The sequence below is a fragment of the Pseudoliparis swirei genome, chromosome 3 (genome assembly GCF_029220125.1).
Source record: "Pseudoliparis swirei isolate HS2019 ecotype Mariana Trench chromosome 3, NWPU_hadal_v1, whole genome shotgun sequence".
Lineage (NCBI taxonomy): Eukaryota > Metazoa > Chordata > Actinopteri > Perciformes > Liparidae > Pseudoliparis > Pseudoliparis swirei.
In genome coordinates this window covers 5,231,532-5,245,754 of record NC_079390.1, presented here as the reverse complement: position 1 = coordinate 5,245,754, position 14,223 = coordinate 5,231,532, and the positions used below count along the sequence as shown (strand labels likewise).

Here is a 14,223-nt window from a genome sequence, read left to right as displayed (position 1 = left end):
TAGAGGAGTTATAGATCATGAGCATTGTATGCCAAATGTAAACTAAGAATAACCATACACACTTTTACACCGTCACTGTAATTTAAATGAATCTGCCCTGCTGGGAGGACTTTGAGCAACGCACAGCATCCCTGTGGAGTTTCACCGTACAAAGCGTTACAGCCTTTGGCCGGTAGGGGGCGGTAGTGGTGCTCGGAGTGTTCTAACCTGCCGTAAATAGTTCCCAGGAAAAAGCATGCTCGTCTTTACTTCCGGGAGTAATGTCACCGGTTGTAAACAAATTGTGAGCTCATCCTCCACATCGTATGCGACACCTTGTGCCTGTCGTCAGGTTAGTGGTCACCTGTTCAGTCTCTGTGGAGAAAGGACCCTTTAATAAATGTAATAGATTGAGTTATTGTATGTAAACAAGCTAGCTAACGTTAACTAGCTGTTAGTTACCGTTAACTAACTTATTATAGCTCATACCGACGATATGTCGTGCAGATTGTAAAGCCATCTGAAGTAAATTTGTGATTCATGATGTTGGGCTATACTAAATAACTAAGCTAATTAAAAACTAGCTGTGTGTTTCCGGGATGCGCATGCGCGCGACTGTTGCTATGGTTACGCTGTTACCTAACGACCCTGGGCACTGCGTTTACACGAACAAGTCCTCGTTTTTTGCGGGTTTATTAGGCAACCGTCTCATTAAACTTCTTTCCCCGAACGCCTCCTTGTTCTCGCCTGGCGAACAGACCGCAGGATGGTGCAGCTGCACGTGAAGCGCGGAGATGAGAGCCACTTTCTTTTCAACACCACTGTGGCGTCGCCTCTGGAGACGGTGATCCAGCAAATTACAGCCATTTACAACGGGAGACTCAAGGTGGACAGAATATGTGCAGGTGAGAGGTGACCATGGCCCACTGGACCTTTTCTGTGACATCACACACGGCGTAACAATGAGAAACTCACTCATCTTGGTTAACTACTATTTTAATGGTACAATAACTGCTTGCTGGAAAGAAACCACAAACCTAGTTTAAAGAAGACAAAAAAGAGAGCTGCGTTCATTATTCACGTGTATTTAAGGTGTTGCCAGACTACTTCTTTTCTTAAACAAGTGACTGTCAATATTGGTTTTCTCGTGTCTGTATTTTCTGTAACTCCGTTGATATTGATTTGCTTGTGGATTCCCGTACCCTCAGAGATCCCAGAGCTGGCCGACCACGGCATCACGCTCCCGCCCAACATGCAGGGGCTGACGGAGGAGCAGATCGTGGAGCTGAAACTTCAGGATGAATGGGAAGACACGTGTGTGCCCAGCGGAGGGCCAGTACTCCGGAAGGACGAGATGGGGAGGAGGAACGGACACTGTGAGACGATGACTCGTGACTGACTGGAGGCTGTGTGCCGTCTCTTTTAATAATAATAATAATACATTAATTTTATAAGGCGCCTTTCAAGGCACTCAAGGTCGCCGTACAACATATTTAATTTCAAGGCACACTCAAGGTCGCCGTACAACATATTTAAAAATGGACACAATTAAAAAGCAGAACAGTTAAAAAGCAAAACAGTTAAAAAGCAGAACAGTCTGCAGCAGAGCCCAAGGGGAACAGGTCAGCCATAGGCCTGCCTGAAAAGGAGTTTTGAGGTGAGTTTTGAATAAAGTGATAGAGTCAATGTTTCTGATGTCAGGAGAGAGTTCCATAGGAGGGCAGGCGGCTGAGCTCGGCTCCCCATGGTGGTGGAAAGCGAGCTGGGGGGACAGTCAGGTTGATGGAGGGCAGACTGAGAGACCCGGGTGGGATGTTGATTTGGAGGAGGTGAGACAGGTATGGAGGGATGGCCTTGAATGCATGGAGCAGGATCTAAGCCAGTGGAGTTGTTGTAGAACAGGGTGATGTGACAGATGGAAGGGTTTTGGTGATGATGCGGGCAGCAGCGTTCTGGACCAGTTGGAGCTTATGGAGGAGTTTCTGGGGAGACCAAAGGAGGGAATTGCAATAATCTGGACCAGGATTGCGGTGCTGTTGGGTGGGATGGTGGTGTTGATGTGAGTGTGGAATGACAGTGTGCTGTGGGGCGACACCAGACTCTTCGCCTGAGGGAGGGGAGACGAGAGTTGTCTATGTAAGGGTGAAACTGGGATGCTTGGTGAATTGCTGTTCAATTTGAGGAAGTTTGAGGTGAACCAGTCTTTGATTTCCTGTAAACAGGCACAGAGGAGGGCGGGAACGTGGAAGAGGGTTTGGAGGAAACATAGAGTTGGTGTGTGTCAGCGTAACAGTGGAATTGAATGTTATGTTTGAAAATGAGTCCAAGTGGGAGGAGGTAGATGATAAACAGGATAGGACCAAGGACAGAGCCTGGAAACACCGGAGGAGAGGGGAGGGTGTGATGTGAATGATTTTAACTGAATGAACTGAGTACGACCAGAGAGGAGTGAAACCACAGAAAGGGTATGTGAAACCCATGAAAGGTGTGTCTGAAATTCCAATGGAGGCTAGTCGATCAAGGAGGATGGAGTGGGAGATGGTGTGGCGGCGCTCAGATCGAGGAGGATGAGTCATTTGAGATTTTGATGAGGGCTGTTTCTGTGCTGTGACGGGCGAAACCGGACTGAAACTGTTCATAGTGTTTTCTAGGATTTTAGAGAGAAATGGTAGGTTGGAAATGGGAGGTTATTAAAAATTTGAGAGGTGATGGGACAGAACCAGAGGTGAGAGGATGGGAGGGTCAGTTGGCAGGTGGATGGCTGGAAGTCTGGATGAGTTTTGATAAAACGATGGCAGAGGGAGTTGGAAGCAGGATAGGTAGAAGGACAACAGGACGATGAGGGGTCAGTTGCTGATGGATGGCAGCTATTTTAGTGTTAAAATGACATTAGGGAGTTACAGTGTTCAGTGGAGTAGAAGTGAGGGGAATCAGGGGCGGAATGAATTTGGCTGAGGAGAGGCATCTTATGGTGCATCTGTTTATGAATAGTGAGTCGGGTGTGAAGCCTCTCCAACTGGCGTCGTTGGGAAAGCCCTCTCCAACTGACGCCTTTGGCTTTCAACTGGCGGAGGTGAGGGAGAACCAGGGCAAGTGAGTTCAGCAGAGTATGGAGACTATCAGATGGTCCGAGGTGTGTGAGGGGGTGATGATGGGGAAACTGTCAATGCCTGTTGTGAGGTCAGCGAGATTAATGTTTGAGATGTTGCAAATAACTGTTTGAATTTGGATAATGTTAAACTTAAATTAAATAAAATAAGCATGTGGTCGGAGATAGGGAGATCGACAGCGGAACATGTTTTTTTGTTTGTGTATTTTATTCAGTCAATCAAATCAAATACAATACAATATTATTCTAGATAATATACAAAAGAGAAAGACTGAAAGGTGTAGGTAGAAGCAAAAAATGCTTATAAATTCCTATCCTAAATTGAAATCAAAATAAATCAGAAAATTTGTATAAAATAAAGAAGAAAAAAAATATATATATATTTATATATACTACCACATACGTCTTCCATATAAATACGTTTTTAATCACATTTATAACTCAAGAATTGTTTTATAAATAATTCCCTTGAAAACCAAAAAGGAGTTCACCAGTCTTACATCCATTTCAACATTATTCCATAATTGGACTCCGACAACAGAAATACAACCCCGTCTCTTTACTTCTACCAGCTCCAAATGATAAGATGAAAGCGGTGTTGATGAGAACCGTTGAGGAGGCGAAGGCGCTGATATCCAAAGTGAGTATAAGTGTCGACACAACATTTTTGATAGACTTGTCCAACGAGGGTTAATACTTCTAATTACCTTCGCATTGAAAATGCGGAAGGTAATGTTTTGATCTCCGTGTATTTATTTATTTATTTATTTATTTATTTGTATGCGTGTTACTCGCATAACACAAAAAGTATTAAACCGAATCGCATGAAACTTGGTGGGATGTTTGGTTATTATCCGGGGACCATTTGATTCGATTTTGGAATCGATCGGGTCAAAGGTCATGAAAAGGTCAAAATCTTCTTTTTTACCATAGCACGGTGAATTTATATCCAATTGGCATGCAACTAATGCCAACATGTTCATAAGTCAATGCCCAATCTTGTGATATGCGAAGGTATGCGCTCGACCGAGTGCCCGTTCTAGTTGAATCCGTGTCTCTCGTCATCTTTCAGAAACAAGTTCAAGCTAATGTTTGCCTCACCATGGAGATGGTAAAGGAAGCGCTGGATCCGCTACGGGGTGCAGTCATGATCGTGTACCCCATGGGGCTGCCTCCTCATGACCCCATCAGGATGGAGTTTGAGGACCAGGAAGACCTTTCAGGAACACAGGTAAAGGTCAACCTGTGGCCTCGCAGCTATTGACTGGTGGCCACAATAAATAAGTTTTCAGTCAACGACAATGGCATAAGTTAGTTTAGCTCCAGTGGTATTGTTTGATACATTTTGGATGTGACACTGTCTCCTTATTTATCTATTTTCCTCCCTCCACTCTTGTGCATCTGCTCCATCTGCCTGTACCTCAGGCATCGCTGCAGGTGATCACAGAGGACGAGTGCCAGCTGTGGTGGGCTGCCAAAGAGATGCAGAGGGGGAAGAAACTGCAGGACTACATTGGCAAAAATGAAAAGACCAAGCTTGTGGTCAAAATCCAAAAGGTGGGGAGACATTTTTTAGCTCACCGGAAGGGAGTGCAGGCACTTGTTGTTTTGTGGTTTTCTTACTGTAATCCACGTGTTGCCGTTCCCTTCAGAAAGGGCAGGGGCAGCCAGCCAGAGAGCCTCTGGTGACCGACGAGCAGCAGAAACAGATGATGCTGCATCAGTACAGGAGGCAGGAGGAGCTCAAGGCGAGGAAAATGAAACACTCGTGGACTTAATATATATATATATCAATATGGCTTTCTGACCTTCTCTTGGTAATTTTCAGAAACTGGAGGAGGCAGACGATGACAGCTACCTGGACTCAGAGTGGACGGACAGACAGGCCCTCAGAAAACAGTTTCAAGGCCTCTCTAACATCAGTTGGGGGCCGAGATAAACACCTCCACCGCGACGCCACCTGGTCCATTCCAGCTCTATATGCAAATGACGAAGCAGCCTTATTATCATAATCCTAAAATCAGTTTAATTTCACTGTAGTTCAAGATCTTTCAGAGATGGTTATACACAGCAGATGTGTTCAAATGCCTTGGAGAGGGTGTGTTTCTGGACTGCTACCCATATGTGTTCTTCAACTCCACTGAAATATGAAGAAGTCATCTGGAGACATTGGATGAAAAGATGGAGGCCGATGTTATTACATACCTGATTTATTTTAACTTACATGTGATTGCCGTTTTTCTTTACCAGATGTTTTTAACCTGTTGTAAAAGTTACATTTCTATTGAAACTGCAAACTCTATGAATAAATCTAATCTTGATTAAAAGAATAATTTCCAATACATCCTGTGTATGATTCATTGGGAACACAGTTTTAAACCTGTGGGGATGCAGGGACAAGGATGCCACACCTTTCCTCTCTTTGTGTCCAGTTAGTTTTACACACACACACACACACACAAACACACCTTTCCATGAGGTCTGTGCTGCTCTGAGGCAGGAAGCTGCAACAGAGGAGATGGTCGTTCCAGCTCTTGTCCCAGCAGGCTTGAGCAAGTTGTAGAGTTGAAAGTGAGAGAGTTTAATTCCACGCTGTGGAACTGTTGACGGAGTCGATGCGGAGGAGTGGCGCTCTGGCCGGTTTCAAGGAACAGTGAAGGAAGAGAAAAACATCCTGCAGGGTTGAAGGATGAATGAAAACTTTTCTCTGCATTCAATTTAGTTGGCTCTTTAAAGAGCCGGTGATTAGTTCTGGTGGGTGAGATTCAAACACACACACCTCAGGCCTACTGTATAAACAGCTGGACATTTTAGTGCACACTAATGTAATTATACTTTAGGAAAACATTGTAATGTGCTTAATGTTTATTAGGAAAGACTACACTGCAGTATTAGTGACTGAGATGTCTTGAATACGCCTATTCATCATTTCTCCTTCCTGTGGGAACGGTTTGCTTGAGTTAAATTTGAGCTTCCAACTCACAAACCTGTAACGGCTGTGAGGCTCAAGAGGTCGAGAAGATAGTTTCACCCATCGGAACATCGGCAATTAAATTCCTGGCTTTGTTTAGCGGTAGATGTGATGAAATACAACATTTAGACAATTACAGAATTTATGTGACTACACATTTTTACAGTATTGATCCCTGTTGAGCCTTTTAAAAAATGTGCAGTTTTATCCAAACATTGCATTCTTCATAAACTGAGCTCTCTGACATTGCTTTACAATGTAAAAAAACAACAACAAAAAACAAAGAAGATTTCTTTTTTTGCTCGTAAAAAATAAAAGTCCGGGAGCTGCTGCAAGTGAATCCTGAAGGTACTGAACAGCACCGACGGGTCACAGTTCAACTTGAGCTGCCGTTCAGATAGGCGTTCATCCAGATCTCCTGCATGATCATCTCCCTGCGCTCAATCCTCTCCGCCTGCTCTGCCGCCTCGCTCACATAAGTCACTTCCTCCCAGCCGTACGTCTCCTTCCTTTCGGCGGCTGAGATCAAAGAGCTTTCCGTTCCCTCGTCGCCATCATCTTCTTCTTCATCCTCCTCCTCCTCCTTCACAGCCTGGCTACGAGAGGCCGCTTTGAGCCTGTCGTCTCTGGGCTGGCGCCCTCTGCAGGTCACTCGGACCGACACAGCCAGCAGTGTGAGCATCAGACCGACACACACGCTGGAGGTGAACAGCAGCGCTGCCCTTTCTGGATGCTCTGTGGAGGAAAAGAAGAAAAAAAGGAAGGAGATGTATAAACGTGTTTTTATTCATGACTGCATGCAGGCACATGAGAGGAGTTCACCTTTGATGTAGATGTAGGTCATGAGAAAGCTGCTCATCATGGATCCTGAGCTGTCAGGCCTTCTTGAGCCTTTGGGGAAAGACTCTTCCAGATCTGCAGGAGGAGGAGGAGGAGGAGCTGCTGTAGAAGAAAAAAACCAGAATCATTCTATCAGATAAAATGGCACGGGAAAAAATGTGAATTTCGACAGATGCCGTGGGGCCGTTACCGTTTTCTGTGTCCACAGTAGGAGGGGAAGTGGGGCGGAATATGTCCCTTAGTAAGGGCTGTGGTACTACTGGAAGGAAGACGGAAAAGACAGACTTTATATTGATGTGGACAGATTCTGTGTACTGGTGAAAATAGAGTGGACCATTCATCAGTATAACCTGCCACACCCAAAACGTCTGCAAAATCTGGGCCCACAAATGGAGTGACGGTCTGAAATTCTGACTGAATTCTGTCTGGTTGTGCAAGCTGGAGTCAACAGAGCCCGTCAGAATAACTCTGAAATCTCCACACTTAGAGGCATGAACAATGTCGCTGCATGACCTCACCGGCATCGCTGCCAATCGCGGGAAGTTTACCAGGATGCTAGCCTCAACTCGCAAATCTGAGCTGGCGGTCTAGGATTTCCCGCTACTGTTTTGTTTGGGTGTGATACGACGAGAACAGCTGACGGCTGAGATCAGCAGATAAGAAAAACCGACAAAAGAACTGATACGTAATGATTTAAGCAAAAACAAAAACAGACATGACTTGTGCTGCGTTCAATGTTCCTAATGTGGAGCCTCTTAACTTATCTAACAGGCTGGTAGTGAGAATCTTGGGAATGAGGAAGCAGGAAGGGTCCTATACCACAAGAATAGACCACACTGAGGTACTTCCTGGTTCCTGGAAAGCAGGGGTCCCTCAAGGTCTGGTTGCTGACGGCAACAGCACACTTGTGTTTTCTGTAGCAGGACTCGGACACCCAGTGCACGGCCTCGTGATTCAGACACTCTGCGGGGAACAACAAAGAATGACTCAGAGAGCGGGCGTCGAGGAGGAAACACAGAATACACTTTGGCTTTAGCCGAACCGATGATTCAATGTATTGTAACTTTTTTTTATTGCACATATAAAATCACTGTTTGTTGCAGCACTGTATTTATCCACCCTCCAGAAAAGCAAATAAATATATATAAAATAAAAACCTTTTTTTTCCCCCAGCAGACTTTGACTAGGGTCACTGAGCACAGGTGTACTCAATGACATTAACGATGGCACACGCACACACACACCTGAAAGGAATGCGGTCGTTAGTGATGTTATTAGTTACACCTGTGCTTTTATTTTGTACAAAATATCTGCAGTGGAGAAAAAAAAGCCTTCTTTTTAGTTTCCTGCTTTAGTTTCTCTTTAATTAAAGCCACATTTACCCCCCAACATTCCACGATTCCTTTGTAATGCAAATTTTTTCGTGCACTAGTTTCCGTGAGTCTTTTTGAACAGAAGACGACTTGGCACGTCGGTAAAGTAATGTTGAAAAATGATCAAATGAAAGACGGCTGGAATCCTTAAATAGCTGCTCCCAGGGTCCTGGTACTGTGCATGTCGGCTCGCTGTCACCCGGTTACGGTTTACGGAGGCACTCGGACGTAACGGAGCCATTGTTATTAGTAACACCTGTGATTTTCCTACAATGGAAAGCTATATGTCTGCCGAGTCATTTACTCCTGCAAAAACTGACTCAATGCATCATTATCGAAACAAGACACTATTATGCTGCTTATTAAAAATAATGATGGTTTTGCTTGTTTATATTAATTACGTTTTTTAAATTAATGTAAAAATATATATCTTTAGTATTTAGTATTGTTATTGTGTTTCATTTTTATCTTTTTATTAATGCTCTAATGTGCACCCGCTGCTGTGATCCTGCAATTTAAAGGAAAATCTAATCTAATCTAATATCAAATTATATTCTAATGCAGCCTGTTTGAACTGTAGTGAAACTTACAGCTGATTACCTTTTGAGCATGCTAAAACGTTCCTCTTTCACAATGTACAGGAGACTATTTTGTATTCATTATTTGCCTCGTCGGGGGAATAATCTTAAATAATCTACGAGATTACCGAATATCCCGTCGACTCACCGAACGGGGGTGGTCTCGTCAGGTGTGAGGGGCAGGTGTAAGGCTGGCCCAGGCTCCTCCCGTAGACAGCTGCGTAGATGTTCAGAACCTTGGGGGGCTTGCAGCGCAGGATCAGCGTCTCCCCCTCACACACCACATGCCTCCTGTGTTCCGCTGAGTGAGGGGAAACACAACTGTTAGGAGGAAGAGGTGAAGGCGATGATTGCAGAGGGGAACTGAGGGGTTTAGGATTGGGAATGTTGTAACAATGGAGCCGTGTCATACTCCAGGGCATGAGAGGCTGAAAGGGAGTTGATCAGGAGGTTATAACACAATAATAATAATTAAAAAGTTGATAGGGACACACTTGGTTTACACTTGTAGTCCACGTGGAGGTATTTGGCCGTGCCGGGACAGGGGTCCTGCCCGAACAGCAGGTGGTTGACAGGAAGCTGGCAATCTCTTCGGCTCTGACACTCCGACATCAGCTTCTGCACAACAAACGCCGTGAAGAGTCAGCATTTAGCACGACACGGGATTGTTTTAAATTACAATTCACAGAGAGCACAATGGAAAAAAAGATGCATTGGAGTAAAAAAAGCACATATGGGGAGAAGACTTTCCCAAATAAATCAACTAATGCTGGCGAACACCCGCCGACCCACACGTGACCCAGTGAGATTGAAAAGTGCTGCATATCCCAGACTATAAAATGCACCTGTAGAGCAGTAAAAGCCGAACAGCTGCGGTTGAGGGCCCCGAGTGGAGGGTCCGGGTCGGAGCCGCACGGCCGCGCCGCGCCGCTCCCGTAGAAGGCGGTCTGGATGGAGATGGTGGAGTGACGTGGGCAGTGGAGTCGCAGCGGCTCTCCGTCACACGCCTGAGCAGAGTGACTGGTGATGATCCTGGACAGGTAGGCTGACGCACAGAAGACACTGGTTGGACTGGAATGGTTATGGAAATATATACGCATGCCATTGAAAGGGACACTCAGAGGATATTACACATGAAGTTCACTTTACTTCTCAGAATGTGGTTTGATGTACTCTTTGGCTCTGGAAGGAGTAACATAACCCTATGATGTCATCAGGGTTATCTCATCTTAATCTGCCTCTTGTGAGCCCTCAAACTTTATGGAAGTGCAATAAAAAATCACTTGAGTATACTTTAAATTCACTTCATCATAATATAAAGGGCACACCATTACAGGAAGTGTGCGCTTGCAGGGGACGCACTCAATCAGGTAAATACCAACAATTCAATTCAATTCAATTCAGCTCCACAAATTACAACAAATTACAAAAATGCTTTACAATCTGTAAATACAGAGGAAAGAAAACCTCGAAAACCAGGAAAAAGGGGAAAAAAGAGGAGGAAAAAAAGGAAGGAGCAGGGAGGGAGGCAACTCCTAGATCCCCACAGAGAGGAAGATCAATGCAATAATATGTACAGTGATACAGAGATGCATATGAAGTTAATGTGATGAAGGAATTAATATGACGAAGTGTATGAATAGTTCATAGTAGGAGGGGAGGTATATTACGATGCTGACATCCACGATCCATCAGGGGGTGGGGGGGAGGTCAGACCCATCTCAGGGAGGGAGGGACAGTCCCTGAGGAGTGGAGCAGGACAGTAGGGGACTGTCAGATAGAAATGAGAGGAAACTTCATCACCCAGAGATCCAAAATGCACGTAAGGCAAGAAAAAGACGAGATAAAAGCGGGAGAAAGAGAAAAACTGATTTGGTATGAAAATTCATCCTTAAGGAAAAGAGAGAAAAGTGCAGAATAGGAGCCTAAAGGAGCTAAAAAGCTAAATAAGCATATGGCAGCTAACCAAGCAGCTATAAGCCTCAAGCAACAACTCGAGTTCAACTATCAAAAGGACTGTCAAAGATCCTCCATAAAACCTAACTATAGAGGCTTGGTAAGTGAAGGTCTTATGGCAAGGTACTGACTAATTCCGAACTGAAAGTGGACTGGCTTCCCAAAAGGAGGCTCATTTACTAGAAGGCTCAAGCCAAGACTACTTTAGAAGAACTCTCTAGTATTTAAGTCTATGCGTAGTTCAAGTAAGTGATATTAAAGAGCAAAGGATCCTAAGGAATCAAGGCTTGTAGGATAAGAGTTTTAAAGAAAAAGTTGATTGAAACAATGATTTTTTAGTTCAGAGCAGAGTGCAGAGCAGATTGATCTCTTTTTTAGTGATCTCTTTTCTTAGTAGCTGCAGAATTCTGGATCAACTAGTTTGACCCAGAGGATTATTAGAGAGCAGCAGCCTGCTAATGCCTTTGCAAGATTTAAGACAAATGTGACCTGATTTTTGAAATTTGCATCTTTTGAGGACAAATCCCTTTTTTGATTTTTGAATTACTGAAGATGAAATATTAACAAGAGATGAATGATTTGCGTGGGAGTTAAGGACAAGTCGATCAAAGATAACTACAAGATTCAGTCAAACATCAAGGAAGATACGATCTAGAAAATATCTCAGGCCAGATTAAACCAGAATTGACATCTTGTCTGAGTTTAAATGATTAAAGTTAAGGTTAGTCTATGTTTTGGTGTCTTAAGTCAGCCTTGGTTTTTTTTTAGAGTTTATGTCTAGCCTTTTTTTACAGAGTTGGTTAGTTTCTATGTCTTTTTGATAAATAGAGTTGAGTTTCATCTGTTTGACATTTGAAAGTTTAAAAGTGTTTGAGTGATAATATGCCCAAAGGAAGCATGTATAAGGTAAATAAATAAGTATGCCCAAAGGAAAAGCAATAAGTGAATAACGTTACAACGTATCTACGAACTGTGGTTGTAAATACGCCGTTTAATCGTACAAACTGAGATCGATCTGATAAATAACGATCTGATAAACTGGTGCCAATCGATGTAGTGCCCAATGTAGTTGTCTGTAAAATGGGTCAGTCTGTCAGATGCAGCTTCCTGGTCAGCCAAAGGTCAGACAAGAGGAGAGTAGAAGGAGAGGAGTCCTAGAGGAGTGCATTTGTAATTTCACTTGTGGTATTTCTAAATTGCGCAATTTTCAAATAAATCGTGATTTAAATTTCTAAAAACTGATGATATGAACTTCGTTCAACAGGAGAAATTTGACCACAAGGGTCGTGAGGAGAGAGGTCAAGGTTAGATCGGAGGAAGGGATTAGCCAACACAGATCAGGTAGGAGGGTGACCTAACAGGGGAGGCCAGGTAACAGCCACCTTGAAGTTAGCAGAGGCCTTGAAGGTGTGGTGAATGGAATGATAATAGAGAAAGGCAAAGCGCCAATTAAAGGCAGTCGCTTAATTTACGGGCAACATTAGGAGGATGGGGTCAAGACAGGTGAAGAAACCAGGTAAACCGTTGAAAATAATTGGTCTTGAAAATAAAAAAAAAAATACCATCAGATAATCAGGGCATTTCCCGGTTTTGGCCACCATTCCAGATTGTGGCACTGCCACTGAGCAAGATGATTAAGATTAATAGTTAAATAATAAAAATTAAAAAAATTTTTCATAAAAAAATTACTTAAAAGGTTTATAGCTAAGGTTCTGGGCCACTGAGCAGGTTTATACCTGTGCTCGGCTGCACAGAGACTGAAGACCTGGTTTGTTTTTTTTTTATTTTTATTAAATAGGCTGCTCTGGCATTTTCTGGCTGAGCCTACAGGCTGCTCTTTTATTACGGAGGGCCTTCTTATATGTTTTAAGGAGAGATTTTGAGCGCCATATATCGTTTCAAAGCTTCGAACAGTTCGCTCAGTTTGCGGGCGGGGGTTATACAGCAGCAAACCTCTCTCCTTCCCTCTTTCTTCTTCTTTCAGAGGGCAGTGTCTTTGTCAGAGTCATTCTCAGAGAGCCTATGGCACTGTCAACAAGATGATCAAATCTGGGAATGAAGTTAAGACTGGGAGTCCTCTAGTTATATAGCGTTGTATTATCAAATACAGAAGGGAAGGCTTCTTTTAATTTGCTACGCTACAGTCACAGTTACATCTAGTGTGTAGTAACTTTTGACTTTTGACTAACGTACACCAAAATAGTATATAAATTCAAAAGTTGTGGTGACAGAGAAGAGGATTCTGTGGGTTCTGGCGAAGACGCTCAATGTGTCCGCGCATAAGTAAGAACAAGATCAAGCGTGTGGCCAAAGCTGTGAGTGGGTTGCTGTACTCTCTGACAGAAGCCAATCGAGTCCAACAACTACGTCCCTTCATTGAAAATAATTTTAACTTGAAGGCAACTGAGTAGCATGGACAAAACTAGTTAGTTTACTAGGGCCAAGGTAGGGCGAAAATATTGTTTATATTTTTGTTAAAACATAGACAAATACTCTGGGGAAACTAAAATAATGTGGCTGTTGCAAGCCTGTAATAAGCCTGTTGTTTGTTGTTGTGTTGATGTCAACTTTTTTAATACTAGTGTACTCAGGATTACCAACCATGCCTTTAAAGTTGTTGTTGTTGTTGTTGTTGTTGGTTTCATATTCATTAGTTCGGTCTCTGTTGAGTTATGTAGTCTATGGTGTGTCGATGCACTTAAGTTACATCTGATTCAAAATTCCTTATCATATTGACATTATTTTACAGATATGAAAAGGACTCACTCTTTATATTTTACATTACCCTATTTTTAAAAAACTAACAAGGCTAGAACCAACTTTATTTATACTACACCATGTGTCACTACACCTCCATTAATCCAACACTTTCTGTTAGAGAGGCTTCTCCACCACCACCACCATCATCATCATCATCATCATGGTCATCTTCTTACTTGAAAAGTCAGCCAGTCCACTCATGCGCCTGGTCCACAGGAGCAAAGTGAGGTAGAAGAGGCTGTGGCTGAGGTCCAGTCCGTGGCCAGGTCGCGTGCAGCTCATGACTCGCATCCCCTGTCTCCGAGTTCATAATAAACACGCTGGAGTTGTTGTCACCGGAGGCCGCAGAACTTCAGAAATCTTCGTAGGAGGCCTGGAGACAGACACAGCTTCATCCATCTGTTTCCCTTTTTCCAGCAAATATCCCCCGATGAGGCACCAGCCCACCATGCGCGCGCGTGCTGGTGCGCAGCTCCCCGCCGCAGCAGCAGCAGCAGTGTGGACCAGAGCTGTGGAGAAATAGCAGCTGCGCAACAAGTTGGAGGAAAAACGCACAAGAGGCGGTGATCGGTCCGACGCGCGGGGCTGGAGTCCCGGTCCGCCTCTCCGTGCCGGCCAACAGCGCAGAGAAGTGAATAGATGCACGTGGGAACTGAA

General features: G+C 43.9%; 2 protein-coding genes across 4 annotated transcripts; one reads left to right on the top strand and one right to left on the bottom strand.

Annotated features, from left to right (window-relative positions):
* Positions 1 to 233: 233 nt before the first annotated feature.
* On the top strand, positions 234 to 5,430 carry cfap298 (cilia and flagella associated protein 298). Its single transcript, XM_056411740.1, has 8 exons — positions 234 to 331; positions 738 to 884; positions 1,188 to 1,355; positions 3,661 to 3,728; positions 4,161 to 4,319; positions 4,514 to 4,645; positions 4,741 to 4,836; positions 4,917 to 5,430. Exons 2-8 carry the CDS (start codon positions 746 to 748, stop codon positions 5,025 to 5,027), a joined length of 873 nt encoding a protein of 290 aa, XP_056267715.1. The 5' UTR covers positions 234 to 331; positions 738 to 745; the 3' UTR covers positions 5,028 to 5,430.
* eva1c (eva-1 homolog C (C. elegans)) lies at positions 5,281 to 14,223 on the bottom strand. Of its 3 annotated transcripts, none has more exons than XM_056411734.1 (8): positions 13,743 to 14,223; positions 9,696 to 9,895; positions 9,345 to 9,468; positions 8,999 to 9,151; positions 7,719 to 7,862; positions 7,090 to 7,158; positions 6,882 to 7,001; positions 5,281 to 6,794 (listed from the first exon to the last, which is right to left on the bottom strand). In XM_056411734.1, the coding sequence occupies exons 1-8, from the start codon at positions 13,855 to 13,857 to the stop codon at positions 6,436 to 6,438; spliced, it is 1,284 nt and encodes a 427-aa protein (XP_056267709.1). In that variant the 5' UTR covers positions 13,858 to 14,223; the 3' UTR covers positions 5,281 to 6,435. The 3 variants fall into 3 exon arrangements, with proteins under 3 accessions (XP_056267709.1, XP_056267711.1, XP_056267710.1); XM_056411736.1 differs by having other exon boundaries at positions 6,882 to 6,998; XM_056411735.1 differs by having other exon boundaries at positions 7,090 to 7,155.

Bases quoted from the DNA above. Each gene is read 5' to 3' on its own strand.
- cfap298 (XM_056411740.1), top strand. From the start codon at position 746: ATGGTGCAGCTGCACGTGAAGCGCGGAGATGAGAGCCACTTTCTTTTC. The intron at 885-1,187 runs GTGAGAGGTGAC...CCGTACCCTCAG, and splicing joins GGTGGACAGAATATGTGCAG to AGATCCCAGAGCTGGCCGAC. The intron at 4,320-4,513 runs GTAAAGGTCAAC...CCTGTACCTCAG, and splicing joins AAGACCTTTCAGGAACACAG to GCATCGCTGCAGGTGATCAC.
- eva1c (XM_056411734.1), bottom strand. From the start codon at position 13,857: ATGCGAGTCATGAGCTGCACGCGACCTGGCCACGGACTGGACCTCAGC. The intron at 9,896-13,742 runs GTAAGAAGATGA...TCTGTGCGTCAG, and splicing joins TGGACTGGCTGACTTTTCAA to CCTACCTGTCCAGGATCATC. The intron at 9,469-9,695 runs GTGCATTTTATA...TTTGTTGTGCAG, and splicing joins CGGCTTTTACTGCTCTACAG to AAGCTGATGTCGGAGTGTCA.